At 49.9% G+C, this 18,419-nt stretch overlaps 1 protein-coding gene across 1 annotated transcript in view; it reads right to left on the reverse strand.

Moving 5' to 3' along the window:
- LOC140408639 (reelin domain-containing protein 1-like) overlaps positions 1-18,419 on the reverse strand; it is a 73,004-nt gene that overhangs the window by 38,044 nt on the left and 16,541 nt on the right. Inside the window, exon 2 of the mRNA XM_072496110.1 lies at positions 5,534-5,756. Within this exon, the coding sequence (XP_072352211.1) occupies positions 5,534-5,756 (223 nt within the window). The remainder of the gene's footprint in view (positions 1-5,533; positions 5,757-18,419) is intronic.

Here is an 18,419-nt window from a genome sequence, read left to right on the forward strand (position 1 = left end):
ATTGGCCTCCAAGTATCTTTCAATGCACCCCCGCACCCGCCCACACATCCCCCTCATCCGCCAACAGTCGGCCATCGAGGCACCACAGCGGGCGCTGATCCCTCTCCTCCCCCAACTCCAGCTCCACCCAATGCGGGGCGTGATCCGAGATGGCTATGGCCGAATTTTCCGTTCCCTCCACTTTCGGGATTAGCGCCCATTCAAAATGAAAAAATCTATCCGGGAGTAGGCTCTATGGACGTGGGAAAAGAAGGAAAATTCCCTGGCCTGCGGCCTGGCAAACCTCCATGGATCCACTTACCCCATCTGGTCCATAAACCCCCTGAGCACCCTGACCGCAGCCGGCCTCTTACCCGTCCTGGACCAAGAACAGTCCAGTGCTGGGTCCAGCACCGTGTTGAAGTCCCCCCCCCCTATTATCAAGCTTCCTGCCTCCAGATCCGGAATCCGACCCAGCATGCGTTTCATAAATCCGGCATCATCCCAATTGGGGGCATATACGTTTACCAGTACCACCCGCACCCCCTGCAACCTACCACTCACCATCACATTTCGACCTCCATTATCCGTTACAATATTCATTGCCTCAAACGACACCCGCTTCCCCACCAGTAATGCAACCCCTGTGTTCTTCACATCCAGCCCTGAATGAAAGACCTGCCCTACCCATCCCTTTCTCAGCCTAACCTGATCTGCCACCTTCAGATGTGTCTCCTGGATCATAACCACGTCTGCCTTCAGTCCCTTTAAATGCGCGAACATCCCGGGCCCTCTTGACCGGCCCGTTCAGGCCCCTCACATTCCAAGTTATCAGCCGGATCAGGGGGCTGCTCGCCCCCTCCCCCTGCCGACTAGCCATCTCCTCTCCTGGGCCAGCCACGTGCCGCGCCTCCCACACTCTCCGGTCCCCCAGGCGGCGGACCCCCGCCCCGACCACCTCTCCTACTTCCAGCTCCCCTTTGGCCAATGCAGCAGCAACCTCCCCCTCTCCCCCCTCTCCCCCGCTAGATCCTCATCTAGCCATTTTGCTCCCCCCATGACACTCCCATAAGTCAGCTGACTCCTGCTGACCCCGGCCACTCCCGCCATTCCATCGACCCCCCAGTGTGAGAATCCCCCCACCCCTTGGCAGTCAGTGTGCGCTCCTCTCCAGCACCGCCCTTCCCCCCGGCCCCGCCCCCATCCTTCCCTAGCGTGGGAAAAAGCCCGCGCTTTCCGTCTGAGCCAGCCCCGCCCCCTCTGGCGCAGCTCCTTTTTGCGGCCTTACCCCAACTCCCCATCCCCGGGCCTCCACCCCCCCTCTTCCTCAGCGGGGCCCTGCCCCTCCAACACCGACACCCACACTCTCCCACAGCCCCCGCATCAAATCCATTCACCCATCCCCACCCAGCACCAAAACAAAAAGAACATTCCCCAAATGCAGTAAACACAGTAAACATCCCCCCACGACAAACAGTCAGTTTGAGTCCAACTTTTCAGTCTGTAGAAAGCTCCAAGCCTCATCAGACATTTCAAAATAGTGGTGCCGATCTTGGAATGTGACCAACAATCGTGCTGGCTGCAACATCCCGAACTTCACCCCCTTCCGATGGAGCACCGCCTTGGCCCAGTTAAAACCAGCCCTCTTCTTAGCCACCTCCGCACTCCAGTCCTGGTAAATACGGATCTCCGTGTTCTCCCACCTGCTGCTCCGCTCTTTTTTGGCCCATCTCAGGACACACTCTCTGTCTACAAAGCGGTGGAACCTCACCACTACAGCCCTTGGCGGCTCGTTGGCCTTGGATCTCCTTGCCAGGACCCGATGAGCCCGATCCAGCTCCAGGGGCCTCAGGAAAGCTCCCGCACCCATCAGCGAATTGAGCATCGTGCTCATATATGCCCCGGCATCGAGCCCCTCCACTCCTTCAGGGAGACCCAGAATCCGAAGGTTCTTCCTCCTCGACCTATTCTCCAGGTCCTCAAATTTTTCCTGCCGCCTCTTGTGCAGCGCCTCGTGCGCCTCCACCTTCACCGCCAGGCCCAAGATCTCGTCCTCGTTCTCCGAGGCTTTTTTGCCGCACCTCCTGGATCACCGCTCATTGGGCCTCCTGGGTCTCCACAAGCTTCTCAATCGCCGCCTTCATTGGCGCCAGCATTTCTGTCTTCAGCTCCGCAAAGCAGCGTTTAAGAAATTCCTGCTGCTCCTGCGACCACTGCGCCCATGCTGCTTGGTCTCCACCCGCCGCCATCTTGCTTTTCCTCTCTCGCACTTTCTGCTGCACCAGGATCGCTTTTTTGACCGCTCCACCCCTGGTCCAATCCATATAATGTCGGGGGAACCTTGCTGTCACCTTCCCACATTGATAGCCGTCGAACAATTGCCGTTGGGGCCCCTCTGAAGAGCCAAAAGTCCGTTCCTGGCGGGAGCTGCTTAACGTGCGATCTAACTAGGCATAGCCGCAACCGGAAGTCTAATTTACACCTCTTTATTCGAAGATGTATGGTGGCTGCTGGAGGTGCTGAGATCTTTGATTGTGCAGCAATCAACAATGGCTGACTGTGGGAAAGAAAAGGTTTTTGGACATGGCATTTGAGGTCATAGTGGAAGAGGTGAACAGGATGAGAGATGTCCTTCCAGACACATGCCCCTAGGTTGTGGGAATAGAAAGTCACAATGTCAGGGGTTTAGCCCGACAAAGGCCAAGCATGGGTTTTACATGTGTCCAGAGTCCAGAATCAGTGGTTGCCCACTGATTGACCTTGTTAAGAAATGTGAACTAACCTTATTCCAGGCCGAGGCCAAGGATTTCGGGCACATACACAGAAGGCAGCAAGGTGACAGGATCAGCTCAGCTCATTCCGGGCTCTTCAGGGTCATGGCAGAGATCATCAGGGTGCCCCCGTGGCATTGGTAGCACAGAAGCATGACTGTGGGGCTCATGGTGGTGACAAAGGTTAAGCCCATGTGACTGGGTGTGCAGGAGGCAGAAGAGGCACCAAAAGTAAAAGTGCTGTTGTTAGCAGGTTCCAGGTAGAGAGAGTTGAGGGAAGTCCTGGTGGAACCAAGAAGGTGCCAGAAGGTCACTTCATCCATGATGGAAAAGTTTAGGTCTCTGAAGAAGATCTGGAAGAGTGAAACTGGAAAACTGGAGTTCAGAGAAACACAGGAGCAGTATCGGTTCAGTGAAGCTAGCGCTCTGCTAAAGAGCCAAAATTGTGCCAAAAATTAGATTCTGGAGTGGAGCTTTGTGACTCCCATGGAAGGCAGTCTCAGGAGAAGAGATTGAACCATTGGGAGTGTGCAGTTGTTGAGGTAGTATGATTAGGAGTGGCTTTTGAGGATACTCAGAGGCTAGATCTTCGAGAGTGGAGATTTACAATCCCTCATAAGGGAGACAAAGTTTTCACAAGATTGTGAAATTCACCATGGACACTGACATCTGGGTCGGATGCTGGTAAAGCCATGAGATCTGCCTTGGTCACAGCTGCTATGAATATGCAGTATGCTGTGTTCAGCCACAGTTTGTCTCATAATTCATATTTATCTCATTAATTCTGAATAAATTATTCTAATTGCTTTACTTTTCTGACTTTGTATAGTAAAGTTCATTTTCTATATTTAAAATTATGGAATCTTGTAGCTTTATTCTCTTAGTAAATACCTGGGATCTCACATGTTGTCTACTTTAAAGAAAAGTTACTGGTCCTTAAAGGAATCGTAGCAGCATCACAATCTGTCTGACCTGCATGGTCACGGTGGGCGTTAGCTGCACATACCAGTATATTTATCAATACAGAGTCCGGCACAGAATATGTGAACATCTGCTACAACCACCATTTTGGAACCATAAGGAGCCTTATAGTGGTTCAAGAAACAAGTACTACCAAGCTCAATTTCACCCTTGAGGGTTTCTCACCCATGAGTTCTTCAATTTCTGGAGAAAATTTCAAGTTGGTTCCTCTGTCTCAAAATATTCAGGCAATTTGCATCAAGGATAATAATAATAATAAGTAGGCTTCAATGAAGTTACTGTGAAAAGCCCCGAGTCGCCACATTCCGGCGCCTATTCGGGGAGGCTGGTACGGGAATTGAACCTGCGCTGCTGGCATTGTTCTGCATTACAAGCCAGCTGTTTAGCCCACTGTGCTAAACCAGGATGCAGACATTCATGTTTGTATTTTCCTATCAGAAGGATGCCAAGACTCTATTTCTGAGAAAAGTATTATCAGAACAAATTCCTTGCTTTGTTTGTAACTTTGCAACATCTTATCTGGAGTAGAAAACAGTATTCTTTGGTGTCTCTTTTGTACTTCCATAAAAGGTGTTTAATTGCTGGAGATAAATCAATGAACAAGTTATTGTGAAACAGCAAATGTTGTTCAATATAAAGGGTTAAAACTCCTCAGGATCCAATGTCAGAAGTTGACTGAGATTGACCCTAATACTTTGCTGCTTCAGGCCTCTGCTCACTCATAAACAAAGGACAAATCAATTTTTAAAATGCTTTCCTCAGGTGCCTAGGTTTCTTGGATGCACCCAGATCCCACCAGTGGGGCCCACACCCATTCCAATGCCCCACGAATCCCACTCATAGGGCCCATAACCACCCAATGGCACCACTTCTGTTTGTACCCAAACAGAAGCCATTGGCGGAGCTTATACAATCCTGAGACCCACACCCAACCTGCTGAAGATCGGAGTATTTCAACCCGTTTATTGTAACAGACTCACATGATGCACTAGGCCCCAATCCAGGCTTGGAAGTAAAAATTCCCAGTGTAAAGAGACCTTTCCCAGCCTATTGTCACTATTTGTGTTACACTGCAGCAGTGTACCCGAACAGCCGCCGGAGTGTGGCGACTAGGGGATTTTCACATTAACTTCATTGCCGACTTGTGACAATAATAAAGATTATTAGAAGCTCCCAAAACAGTCCGTCCGCCATCTTCTAATGCTCTTGCCAATTACAGCATAACATTGGCCAAATCCCCCAGGAGACTTTGAGGATCAAGGCTACAGGAGTTAAACTTAGGAAAGACATTTCCCTTCTCATACTGTGTTCAGTCTTGGTCAATACAATGAAACAATGCATTTACATTGCAACAAGGTGAAAAATCAGCAACAGAGCTAAACCAAGGTACAAGCTTTGTCATATAAACATTGTGGTGAAAATGAAACTACCTGCAATATGTAAAATGTTATCTACAAATCAGCCTACAATATTACTTCAAGTTTACCATGAAAGTAGGACTAGAAGGTATAAGTAGAAAATAGAATAAAGATAATATCAGGAAGAAGTTTTTTGATCAAAGAGTGATAATGTTTTCAATAGTCTGCCAGTCAGGATTATAGAGACACAATATTGGTGTTATTCAAATGTATCCAGTAGAATCCGTTTCAGTGGGCTAAATTGCCTTTTCTCAACCATGGTAATTCTTATCTACTCTGAAACATTGGATCGCCATTAAAAAAAAAAAATTCTTCTCATGTAGGTTATGACAGTGAACACACTATGTCCTATAACACAGGACACCAATAATCATATTTCCCTACCTGGTATTTTGTCCCCAGGGAGGTAGGTAGACTTGTCGGTGTGCACACTGATAAAGTTGCTGTGTGGATCTTGTGGATGAGCACTGATGTGTTTTGGTTTCATGTCAACACAAGCAGTGGTACTTGCACCATGAGAGAATCCACTGGTGAGAGAGACCAGGCAAAGCACACCTAGCATCCAGGCCAGCAGAGCTACATGACTTCTTAACATTTTCAACACAATCTGTTGTGAAACAGTCAGAAATACATATTACAGCAACGTAAGGAAATTCAAACATTTAAAAGGGAGTCAGGTCAAGAAGGATCAGCCAGCCCAGTAGCTTCTTATCACAACTAACGTAGTTTAGTTCAGGGTGGTCAATCTTGAGTAGTAGATGCTCTCAAATCTTCTTCCCCTCCAAGATAACAGTGAACATAGAATATAGAACATACAATGCAGAAGGAGGCCATTCGGCCCATCGAGTCTGCACCAACCCACTTAAGCCCTCACTTCCACCCTATCCACGTAACCCAATAACCTCTCCTAACCTTTTTTGGACACTAAGGACAATTTAGCATGGCCAATCCACCTAACCTGCATGTCTTTGGATTGTGGGAGCGTGGTGAATGTATTCACCATAATATAAGTTGTCTGTACAGTACTGTGGCCTATAGCCAGGGAATGGTAATATGATCTCCTTCCAGGTATTGTACTGGAACCCTGGTGGGCTCCGCCTCTGGCTCTGTCCCCCCCAGGGCGGTATATAGACCTGCCGCCTGTGGGAGGCGCTCATTGTTACAGCAGTCACAGGCAGGCAAGTTCTTGGATAATAAAGCCTATGTTCACTCGTTCTCATCGTCTTGTAGTGACTTGATGGTACATCAGGGAGGAAACCGGAGCACCCAGAGGAAACCCATGCAGATACGGGGGGACCGTGCAGACTCCACACAGACAGTGACCCAGCGGGGAATCGAACCTGGGGCCCTGGCGCTGTGAAGCCACAGTGCTAGCCATTTGTGCTACCATGTTGCCCGTGGCTTGTTAAAGATATTACTTGATTATGTATTTCAGTCATATCACTTACCTTTTGAAAGCTGAGAATACTCAGCACTGGCATGCAAGAGTTATAGAATAATAGATTCAAAAATGGTTCCAGGACAGACTTGGACATAAATATCTGGATATGGATTTTCCTGTTTGTAATGATGTGTATAATGTAAGGAGAGTAAAGGGTTAACAAGCTGATGTTCATGTATCTCAATACTAGATGGCATCACTATAAGTAGTCTTATAAAAGGCTGCATCTCTAAGCATTCTGGGAGAAGCTTATGGAGAAGGATAGTGAGAGGTTGAGATAGAGTGTTAGTTGTATTAGAAAGACGTTATAGATTACTGTAGCAGAGATTTAATACTGTTGTTTTGTTAACTATTACTTAGTAGAGTGTGTGAACCATTTAAAGTAGTGCAAAATAAACTAGCTTTTTAAAAAATACATAGTTGATATTCTTTGTAAACGCTACAACTTTTAGCTATCTTGGAGAACTATACAAGGAACATTACACTGTTCACTACCTGGGCTGTAATCTGGTAGAGTGCATTGTGTGCTCATATTGAACCCATCCAATTTTCTTTTTGTTGTTTCAAATGCCACCCCTAATGTTTAGCAGCATTGGCAGGGTAAATCGGCTATAGATGTACTTCTGCATTTTGGTAACATCGCAAATGTTTCTGGGCTTCGGTGATATTGGTAATGGTTCTGAGCTTTCGTTCCATTAGATGTGCTCCAGTGCTTTGGTAGCAATGGGGCTGATCCTGGTGTTTTATAGGACTGAGCTGAGGGCCCTGGAGTTAGGCAGCAGTGAGGTGGAGTTGAGGGGGATTGACAGCAGGGAGACAATCTATTGCTCTGCCGAATGAAACCTGGAATTTGCAAAACCAAGGAGCTGAAACATGAGGTTTGACACATTAATATATTTCTGATGCTCCACAGCTGTGGGAGAGGGGAAAGCAGAGGCCTGCCATCGTATTCCGTACATAATGTAAGTGACAGGGCAGCACGGTAGCAGAATGGTTAGCACAGTTGCTTCACAGCTCCAGGGTCCCAGGTTCGATTCCCGGCTTGGGTCACTGTGCAGAGTCTGCACGTTCTCCCCGTGTCTGCGTGGGTTTCCTCTGAGTGCTCCGGGAGTTTCCTCCCACAGTTCAAAGATGTGCAGGTTAGGTGGATTGGCCATGCTAAATTGGGTGGGGTTACTGGGTTGCGGGGATAGGGTGGAGGCGTGGGCTTAGGTAGGATGCTCTTTCCAAGGGCCAGTGCAGACCCGATGGGCTGAATGGCCTCCTTCTTCACTGTAAATTCTATAATTCTATGATTTGATAAGATATGTAGGCCTAAAGGTTGGTTCATATCAGCCTGTTAATGAAAACCTGGCACAAGGAACACTGTGACAGAATGAATAGGCCTCAGCTACACCTAATTTAGGGCCTCATTTTCATGAAGTCAGTGAGTAGCCGATGCCTTTGTGTATCCCCTTGCAACTTGCCAGCAGAGGAATTTGATTTTGGATTGTGGGAAGAGTTACTAGGATGTCCCAAGAGAGGCAGGGAAGAAATCAGGAACCACAGTGAACCAAGCAGGGGCTGGCAACGGTCTTTAAGACTGCTGTAGTTCTGGTCAGAGCATTTGCATTCTTCACGACACCACATTCAGACAATAATTCTTTAAAGACTTACTGGCTGCTGCTGGCTTTCGGTAGTCCCTTTAAGGAGCACTGAATGAAACTGGCCCAGCATCAACTTCAAAAGTCCAAAGTCTGTTTCAGGCATGTGCCTCTGCCATCATGAGTATGACACGTGGCATACTTCCAGCCCGCAGTGATCATGTAAACTCTCCCTGCCATGGTGGGTGCTTCGGCATTTAGTTCACACTTGAAAACGTGTCATCACGTTTATAGGCCATAAACTCTATCTGGACCGTAGTATTAAAATAGTACAGAAACAGTTACTTATGTTCATCAGAGCACAACCTCCATCACCCTCGGCAAGTGTGTTCTGCACAAAATACTTGCAGCAGATTGTCTGATGTTCTCTTATCATAATCAGATATAAATGACCTCGAACAAAAGAGCCAGAAATAGGAGTGCAGCACGGTGTAGAGCCAATTTCACCTCCTCATGCAGCTGAATTTGGTACACAGAGCGCACCTGACAAGATCCAGACTGAGCAGGCTCTTCCCGGAAGTGGGGGACAAATGTGGATGGCGCCAAGGACGTCTGGCCGACCATGCCCACATGTTCTGGGCATGCCGCAGACTTGTCGGGTTCTGGACAGCCTTCTTCAAGGCAATGTCCAAGGTTGTGGAGGTGAGGGTGGAGCCGTGCCCAAACGTGGCAGTCTTCAGGGTATCGGACCAGCCAAGCTATTCATGGGGAAGAGGGCTGACGACCTTGTCTTTGCTTCTCTAATCGCCCGCCAGAGAATCCTGCTCGGCTGGTGATCAGCAGCACCACCCCCGGCTGCAGACTAGCTGGCAGACCTATCAAAACATCTCCACCTGGAGAAGATCAAGTTCACCATCTGAGGGTCAGAGGATGGCTTCCACTAAGTATGGAGGCCATTTACCAACTTGTTCCAGGACCAGTTTGAAGCCAACAGCTAATAGAACGGGTGGGGGGGGGGGGGGGGGGGGGGGGGGTCTCTGTGTGGGAGCCAACGGAACAACAGGGAGCAAACAGGAAAGGCAGGCAGGAAAGTAGGGGGCGAGGCTACTGGAAAAAGGAGGGGAAGCCAGAAAACACCAGACACAGAGGCCAGAGAACCTACAACAAGAACACTAGAAAAGGAACCTCCAAGGTAAGGCCAATAACAGGAGGGGGTGTGGGGAGGTCCAACAACAAAAGTGAGGGGGAAAGGGAATTCGCCACCCACTTGTAAATAATGAATAACTAACCATTGTACGGTAAAGTGCCCAGGAAAGGACCCTGAAACAACGAGGGACGGGGGGGGTGGGGGGCTGACACAAAGGAAATTGATATGTACATTGTAATTAGCACAGTTACCCTTGCTGCTTGTATAGTGTATAATATGTAAAAACTTCAATAAGAACTGTGGTAAACACCACTAGTAACACATTGCATGTATTACGGTACTGCTACTCTATTAAAGGAACTACGGTAAATCCCTGACTGCTGGCTCCTCCCAGCAGGCGGCGTATAAATGTGTGTGCTCTCCTGCGCTGCTCCCATTCTGGTTCCAGCTGCAGGAGGCACAACATCTTGTACAATAAAGCCTCGATTGTTTCACCATTCTCGTCTCGTGGTAATTGACGGTACATCAATTTATTGTACACGATTTTACAAAGATGGACTTCCTAATCAAGCCTGATCGCCTACAGCTGAACCCTCACGCAGCCAACGCCACGTCCGCCTTCAAGCACTGGCTAGCCTGCTTCAAAGGCTACCTCAGAGCAGCCACTGAAGAACTCTCGGACCCACAGAAGCTCCAAGTCCTCTACTCACAGGTGACCCTGAGATTTTTCCCTTTATCCGGGATGCGCCCACCTACACAGAAGTGATGACGCTACTAAAGGGACAGTACATTAAGTCGGTGAATCAAGTGTATGCCAGGCACCTCCTGGCCACGAGACGGCAACTCCCAGGGGAGACTCTGGACGATTTCTTGCGGGCCCTACAGATTCTCGGCAGGAACTGTGACTGCCAGGCAGTTTCGGCAGTCCAACACACCGAACTATTAATCAGAGACGCTTAAATCACGGGCATGAAGTCTACTTACGTTCGCCAACGACTATTGGAAGGGGGTACGCTCGATCTTGCAGAGACTAGGCAGCTTGCTAATTCACCAGAAGTGGCCTCCCGTAATCTGGAGGCCGACACCCCTGACCGCGCGGCACCCTCATGGGCATCGTGGGCCCCACCAGCTGCTGACTCGAGTACACTGCAAGCCTGCGCTGCGCGGCAGCCAGCCAACTCCGGGGGGCCCAAGTGTTATTTTCGCGGCCAGAGCAAACATCCCAGGCAGCGCTGCCCGGCGTGGAGCGCGACCTGCAACAGGTGCCGGAAGAAGGGCCACTTCGTTGCCATTTGCCAGGCCCGGTCGGTTGCCGCTGTTTCCAGGCCCGGCATTGCCACACCCCCCCCCCTGCCAATCTAGGGGCAGCACCATCTTCCCCACCACAAGCCACGTGCGGCCTGTGGGCGCCGCCATCTTTGATGCCGCCCGCCATGTGAGCCCTGTGGGCGCAGCCATCTTCAGCGCCATTTTGGACCATGCCGTCGGACCCCTGCTCGTCTGGCCATTCGCTGCCCGCTGATACCTCCGCCACCGCTGATCAGCCCGGGACCTCCCAACATCTTCCGCAGCTCGCCTCCATCACCCTGGATCAGTCTCGGCCCCGCAACCTCGCAACCGCTACGACGACGGTGAAGATCAATGAGCACAGAGAGTTTCATCCACCCGGCTACGGTAAGGTGCTGCTCCCTCCCATTCCGTGGAAATCCGGGGTACTGTGTTGTGACCCTCACCGTTCAGGGCGTAGAGGTCAGCAACTTCAGGCTCTACATCCTCCCCCATCTCTGCGCTGCCCTGTTACTAGGCCTTGATTTCCAATGCCACCTCCAAAGCTTTACTTTGAAATTCAGCAGACCCCTGCACCCCCTCACCGTCTGCGGACTCACGACCCTTAAGGTCGATCCACCTACTGCAAGCCCGTCGCCACTAGGAGCAGACGGTACAGAGCGCAGGACAGGACCTTTTTCAAATGAAATGAAATGAAAATCGCTTATTGTCACAAGTAGGCTTCAAATGGAGTTACTGTGAAAAGCCCCTAGTCGCCACATTCCGGCGCCTGTTCGGGGAGGCTGTTACGGGAATCGAACCGTGCTGCTGGCCTGCCTTGGTCTGCTTTCAAAGCCAGCGATTTAGCCCTGTGCTAAACAGCCCCTGGACGGAGCCTTCAGGACGGAGGTCCAACGGCTTCTGCGGGAAGGGATCATTGAGGCTAGCAACTGCCCGTGGAGAGCTCAAGTGGTGGTAGTGAAGACTGGGGAGAAGCACAGGATGGTCATTGACTACAGTCAGACCATCAACCGGTACACGCAGCTCGACGTGTACCCCCTCCCCCGCATATCTGACATGGTCAATCAGATTGCGCAGTATCGAGTCTTCTCCACAGTAGACTTGAAGTCTGCCTATCACCAGCTCCCCATCCGCCCGGAGGACCGCCAATACACTGCCTTCGAAGCAGATGGCTGCCTCTATCATTTCCTCAGAGTTCCCTTTGGTGTCACCAATGGGATCTCGGTCTTCCAGCGAGAAATGGACCGAATGGTTGACCAGTACGGGCTGCGGGCCACCTTCCCATACCTAGATAACGTCACCATCTGCGGCCACGATCAGCAGGACCACGACACAAACCTCCAAAAATCCCTCCATACCGCCAAACACCTTAACCTCACCTACAATAAGGAGAAATGCATGTTCTGCACCAACCTCTTAGCCATCCTTGGCTACGTAGTGGAAAATGGAGTCCTAGGGCCCAACCCCGACCGCATGCACCCCCTCCTGGAACTCCCTCTCCCCCACTGCCCCAAGGCCCTGAAACGATGACTGGGGTTTTTCTCGTATTAAGCCCAGTGGGTCCCGAATTATGCGGACAAGGCCCGCCCACTCATCAAGTCCACAGTTTTTCCCCTGGCGGCTGAGGCCCGCCAGGCCTTCAACCACATCAAGGCTGCAGAACGATTTAGACAGTTTAGGAGAGTGGTCCAAGAAATGGCTGATGAAATTCAACGTGGGCAAGTGCGAGGTCTTGCACTTTGGGAAAATGAATAGAGGCATGGACTATTTTCTAAACGGTGACAAAATTCATAATGCTGAAGTGCAAAGGGACTTGGGAGTCCTAGTCCAGGATTCTCTAAAGGTAAACTTGCAGGTTGAGTCCGTAATTAAGAAAGCAAATGCAATGTTGTCATTTATTTCAAGAGGCTTGGAATATAAAAGCAGGGATGTACTTCTGAAGCTTTATAAAGCATCAGTTAGGCCCCATTTAGAATACTGTGAGCAATTTTGGGCCCCACACCTCAGGAAGGACATACTGGCACTGGAGCGGGTCCAGCGGAGATTCACACGGATGATCCCAGGAATGGTAGGCCTAACATACGATGAACGTCTGAGGATCCTGGGATTATATTCATTGGAGTTTAGGAGGTTGAGGGGAGATCTAATAGAAACTTACAAGATAATGAATGGCTCAGATAGGGTGGACATAGGGAAGTTGTTTCCATTAGCAGGGGAGACTAGAACCCGGGGGCACAGCCTTAGAATAAAAGGGAGTCACTTTAGAACAGAGATGAGGAGAAATTTCTTCAGCCAGAGAGTGGTGGGTCTGTGGAATTCATTGCCACAGAGGGCGGTGGAGGCCGGGACGTTGAGTGTCTTTAAGACAGAAGTTGATAAATTCTTGATTTCTCGAGGAATTAAGGGCTATGGAGAGAGCGCGGGTAAATGGAGTTGAAATCAGCCATGATTGAATGGTGGAGTGGACTCGATGGGCCGAATGGCCTTGCTTCCGCTCCTATGTCTTATGGTCTTATGGACATCACCAAGGTCACGATGCACACAGTCGACGAGACCCTCCCCTTTCAGGTGGAGAGCAATGCATCAGACATAACTCTGGCCGCCACCCTCAACCAGGCAGGCAGACACGTGGCTTTCTTTTCCCGCACCCTCCATGCCTCCGGAATTCTACACTCCTCTGTCAAAAAGGAGGCCCAAGCCATTGTGGAAGCTGTGCAACATTGGAGGCATTACCTGGCCAGCAGGAGATTCACTCTCCTCACTGACCAACGGTCGGTTGCCTTCATGTTTAATAATACGCAGCGGGGCAAGATCAAAAATGACAAGATCTTGAGGTGGAGGATCGAGCTCTCCACCTATAACAATGAGACCTTGTATCGCCCGGGGAAGCTCAATGAGCAGCCTGATGCCCTATCCCGCGGTACATGTGCCAGCACACAAGTGGACCGACTCCGGGCTCTCCACAATGACCTCTGCCACCCGGGGATCACCCGGCCTTCCATTTTGTCAAGGCCCGTAACCCGCCCTACTCCATTGAGGAGACTGCCAAGTCTGCGCAGACTGCAAGCCGCAGTTCTACCAGCCAGATAGAGCGCTCCTGGTGAAGGCCTCCCACCCCTTTGAGCGCCTCAGCATGGACTTCAAAGGGCCCCTCCCCTCCACCGACCGCAACGTGTACTTCCTCAGCTTAATTGATGAGTACTCCCGGTTCCCTTTCGCCATCCCATGTCCCGACATGACTTCTGCCACGGTCATCAAAGCCCTGCACAGCATCTTCACTCTGTTCGGTTTCCCCACCTATATCCACAGCGATCGGGGATCCTCTTTCATGAGTGATGAGCTGCGTCAGTTCCTGCTCAGCTAGGGCATCGCCTCGAGCAGGACGACCAGCTACAAGCCCCGGGGAAACGGGCAGGTGGAGAGGGAGAACAGGACGGTCTGGAAGGCCGTCCTGCTGGCCCTTCGGTCTAGAAATCTCCCGGTCTCCGGCTGGCAGGTGGTCCTCCCCGACACGCTCCACTCCATCTGGTCGCTCCTGTGCACCGCTACTAAAAAAACGCTCACGTGCGTGTGTTTGCCTTCCCTAGGACGTCCACCTCCGGGGTCTCGCTCCCAACATGACTAACAGTTCCTGGACCCGTCCTCCTCCGGAAGTATGTGCGGAACCATAAATCGGATCCCTTGGTTGAGAAAGTCCACCTCCTCCATGCAAACCCGCAGTACGCCTACGTGGCACACCCCGACGGGCGACAGGACAGTCTCCCTCCGTGACCTGGCACCCACTGGTCCCCACCCTCAACCCCGACCTGATACCGCTCCTTCCCCCCCCGGTTGCCTAATTCACCCCTGCGCCACCCATCCTTCCACCAGCGAAACTCACCGCAGCCCCCACCCCAGCAGGATCCGTCCCCCCACTGGATACACTAAGGGGTGACGAACAAGAGGACAACACGCACCCAGAGTCGCAGGTGACCACGTCGGCGCCCACATCACCACCAGGACTGAGGCGATCGCAGCGGAGGGTCAGAACCCCCGACAGACTCAATCTGTAATGTTTTTCTTCACCCCACCGGGCTCTTTTTTTAAACAGGGGGTGAATGTGGTAAACACCACTAGTAACACATTGCATGTATTACGGTACTGCTACTCTATTACAGGTACAACGGTAAATCCCTGACTGCTGGCTCCTCCCAGCAGGTGGCATATAAAAGTGTGTGCTCTCCTGCGCTGCTCCCATTCTGGTTCCAGCTGCAGGAGGCACAACATCTTGTGCAATAAAGCCTCAATTGTTTCACCATTCTTGTCTTGTGGTAATTGACGGTACATCAAGAACATTTCAAAAAAATATATTGCCCTCTCTGCTGCCCTCTCTGTTGGGGAGGTGGAAATAAGTAGCCTCAATAATGGCTGCTTGCATCTGAGCACATATTTGCCTTACTCAGTGCATACAAACATAACAGAAAGACGGTGACGAGGTTCAGATGAAGTTTTCTCTTGCATTTAATTTGAAGAATTAAGGACAGAAAAACATTGTGACATACCCTTGAAGGTAATTTTGGGGATGTCTGAGCAATTTGAAATATTGCACCACATTCACATCATATTCAAGTACACAGTGAGTCAGCACAGTACATAATAGGGGCTGGTTTAGCTCAGTGGGCTAGACAGTTGGTTTGTGATGCAGAACAAGGCCAGCAGCACGGGTTCAATTCCCGTACCAGCCTACCCGAACAGGCGCCGGAATGTGGCGACTAGTGGCTTTTCACAGTAACTTCATACTTGTGACAATAAAAGGTCATCATTAATTGATAAAATGGTACTGAAGATGTTGTTGGATTCCTCTGACAAGGAAAAGAATCCCAACACTGTATGTATTTTAAAAACTTGATCTTTATTGCGATTTTTAAAGTTTCAAACTTGAATTTTTCTCCAGAACAAAATAGTATTTCACTCTCTATTGAAAACTGATGACTGATGAAGTCATGTATCTCTTGTAAACTATTACTTATCGCAATAATGTTTTTCAACAAGTATTACAGACGTTATCTTTGTAAAAGTCCAGATGCAGTGAGCTCATTAAGTCTAGTGGCCTTGTCTAGAAATAAGCTTTGCCAACTAAGGGAAGCTACTGCTTGTCTAGTGGCCTTGCCACTAAGGGAGGCTACTGCTTGTCAAGAGGCCTTGCCAACTTGGGAGGCTGGTGTTTTTCTGGAGATAGCTATTGGAGGGATCAATCTCGTATCTTTCGGAGCAGGTGCCCTGCTAGACCCTGAAACTAAGGCCTTGCCAACCAAGAGAGACTGTTCTTTGTCTCAAAATAACTGAGGGAGTCAATCTATTTTTCAGAAGCAGGTGCTCTGCTAAAACTCCCTAGAACTCCCTAAGTAAGAAAAGGATATAAATGTTTAAGCACAGGCTGTGAAAGTACGAGTTTTGCTTGGAGAGCTGTTTAGGAGATTGCTGGGTGTTTATCTGACCAAGCTGCTATCTCGACTCATAGAGTTCTACTCTTGATTGAGTATCGAGCTCTGAGGCTACTAGTCCATGTAAGTATTAGATGTTTATAGCTTAAGCAAATATGTAGTTAAAAACTCACAGGCTAACTCATCATATATCCTGTATTTGTCAAACTGTATCATTTACCAAAAATACTTGTGTTATCCTTTTTCTTTAAATAAATTGTGTATATATTTTACCATACAGATCCGTGTCTATTTTAATAAATAAGACTGACATGTAACTCAGGCTCATCATATTCTCACCCTTTGAGGCTATTGGAAGGGTCACTTACCCATGCCCGGCTTTCAAGAATTAGAAATATTTAGTTCAAGTTAAGGATAAGATAGCCATCTAAGTCATAGTCTATCCTGTACACTGAAGGTAGTGAAAACAAGGCACATTGTGAATACTATAATTAGATCTCCCAAATAGCGAGCCTTACTTTAGATATTCACAAGACCTTGTCTGGTAGCTTACAACCTCGACGAATCAGGAAGATCTTAGATAGAATACTCCTCGACTGTCACAATGGCCACTCACTAGAGTTGGAAATATATACTGGGGCCAGTGTCTTTGTTGTTGGATAGCAAACATACCGGAAGGTCCATACGGGGATCCAACACCCGGCCCTAAGGAACACTAAGGAATGGTTGCCGATATACACTGGAGAGCCATTAACGATCATGGAACAACAACGGCTCCAGTTACCTAGGAGCAGCAGTCAGTTCGCCTGCCACTGATAGTGGTCTGTTGGGCCACGAATGGTTACAGAGGCTCTGCCTAGACTGGCAACAGATTTTTAAATTGGGTATAGGCGGGTTGTATGAGGTCCTGGGAAAATACCTGGAAATTTTCCAAGATAGTTTGAGGAAGCCATGGCCAAAGTTTATGTGGACCCAAAAGCCCAACCTAAGTCCCAAGTGCCCTACTGTCAAAAGCCGGCTGGAAAACTTAGGGATTATTCTCCCGGTTCAGTTCCCGCAGTGGGCAACACCAGTATTCCCGGTGCCGAAGCCAGACAAGACTGCCTGCCTGTGCAGGAATTATAAAATAATGGTGAACAAGGCCTTCTGTTGGAAAGGTACCCAATGCCACTTGTGGAGGACCTTTATGCAAAGTTGGCTAGGGGGTCATTCTTTCTCCAAGTTGGACATGAGCCACGCCTTCCTGCAGTTGGAATTCGGTGTGGCGTCCAGATAATATGTGACTATCAATACCCACAGATGACTGTATAAATACACCAGCCTCCTATTTCATAGAATTTTCATAGAATTTACAGTGCAGAAGGAGGCCATTCGGCCCATCGAGTCTGCACTGGCTCTTGGAAAGAGCACCCTACCCAAGGTAAGCACCTCCACCCTATCCCCATAACCCAGTAACCCCACCCAACACTAAGGAAAATTTTGGACACTAAGGGCAATTTATCATGGCCAATCCACCTAACCTGCACATCTTTGGACTGTGGGAGGAAACCGGAGCACCCGGAGGAAACCCACGCACACACGGGGAGGATGTGCAGACTCCACACAGACAGAGAACCAAGCCGGAATCGAACCTGGGACCCTGGAGCTGTGAAGCAATTGTGCTATACACAATGCTACCGTGCTGCCCCTATTTGGACTGTCACCTGCCTGTGCAATCTTCCTGCAGGTTATGGCGAGCATGCTTCAAGAGCTGCCAAGAGCAGCAGTCTACTGGATGACATATTGCCTTTCGGAGCCACCGAGAAGGAACACCTCTATAACTTAGAGGAAGTCCTCCGTTGTTTCTCGGAGGCAGGTGTCCGCCTGAAAAGGGCAATTTTGTTTTCCAGGCAAGAGAGGTCATGGACTGGATTTTCCGCATCCCGACGCTGAAATCGCGGCTGGCGTAGGGGGTGGAGAATCCATTTCCCCACACAGAATCGGGACAGGTGCCAGTTCCCCGATTCTGCAGGCCCCGAAAAGTGGCATACTTGGAGACCTACCTAGGACCTACCTTGGGCCATTACTGGAGGCCTGCTCCGCCCCTGACCGGCTGAAGTCCCGATGACGTGGATCTAATGTGGTCCGCGGGATACTCACGGGTGGCTGCAGGCTCAGTCCGCAGCCGCCCTGGTCGGGGGCGGGCCGATCGGAGGGCAGGGGGGGGCCTTATATGCGGCCGGGGAATGTTTGTATGGGCAGTCAGAGTAGGGCGCGCGGCCAATGGGGGGTTCGATTTTCAGGGTCCAGCTCCACGGTCCGATTCCGCCATGGTGCACTGTGCGGCTGCTGGAGGCCACCAGCATGCACATGTGCGGCCTCCAACCCGGAAGTGTTGGGGCCCGTATAT

Source organism: Scyliorhinus torazame, chromosome 3, assembly GCF_047496885.1.
Source record: "Scyliorhinus torazame isolate Kashiwa2021f chromosome 3, sScyTor2.1, whole genome shotgun sequence".
Taxonomy (NCBI): Eukaryota; Metazoa; Chordata; class Chondrichthyes; order Carcharhiniformes; family Scyliorhinidae; genus Scyliorhinus; species Scyliorhinus torazame.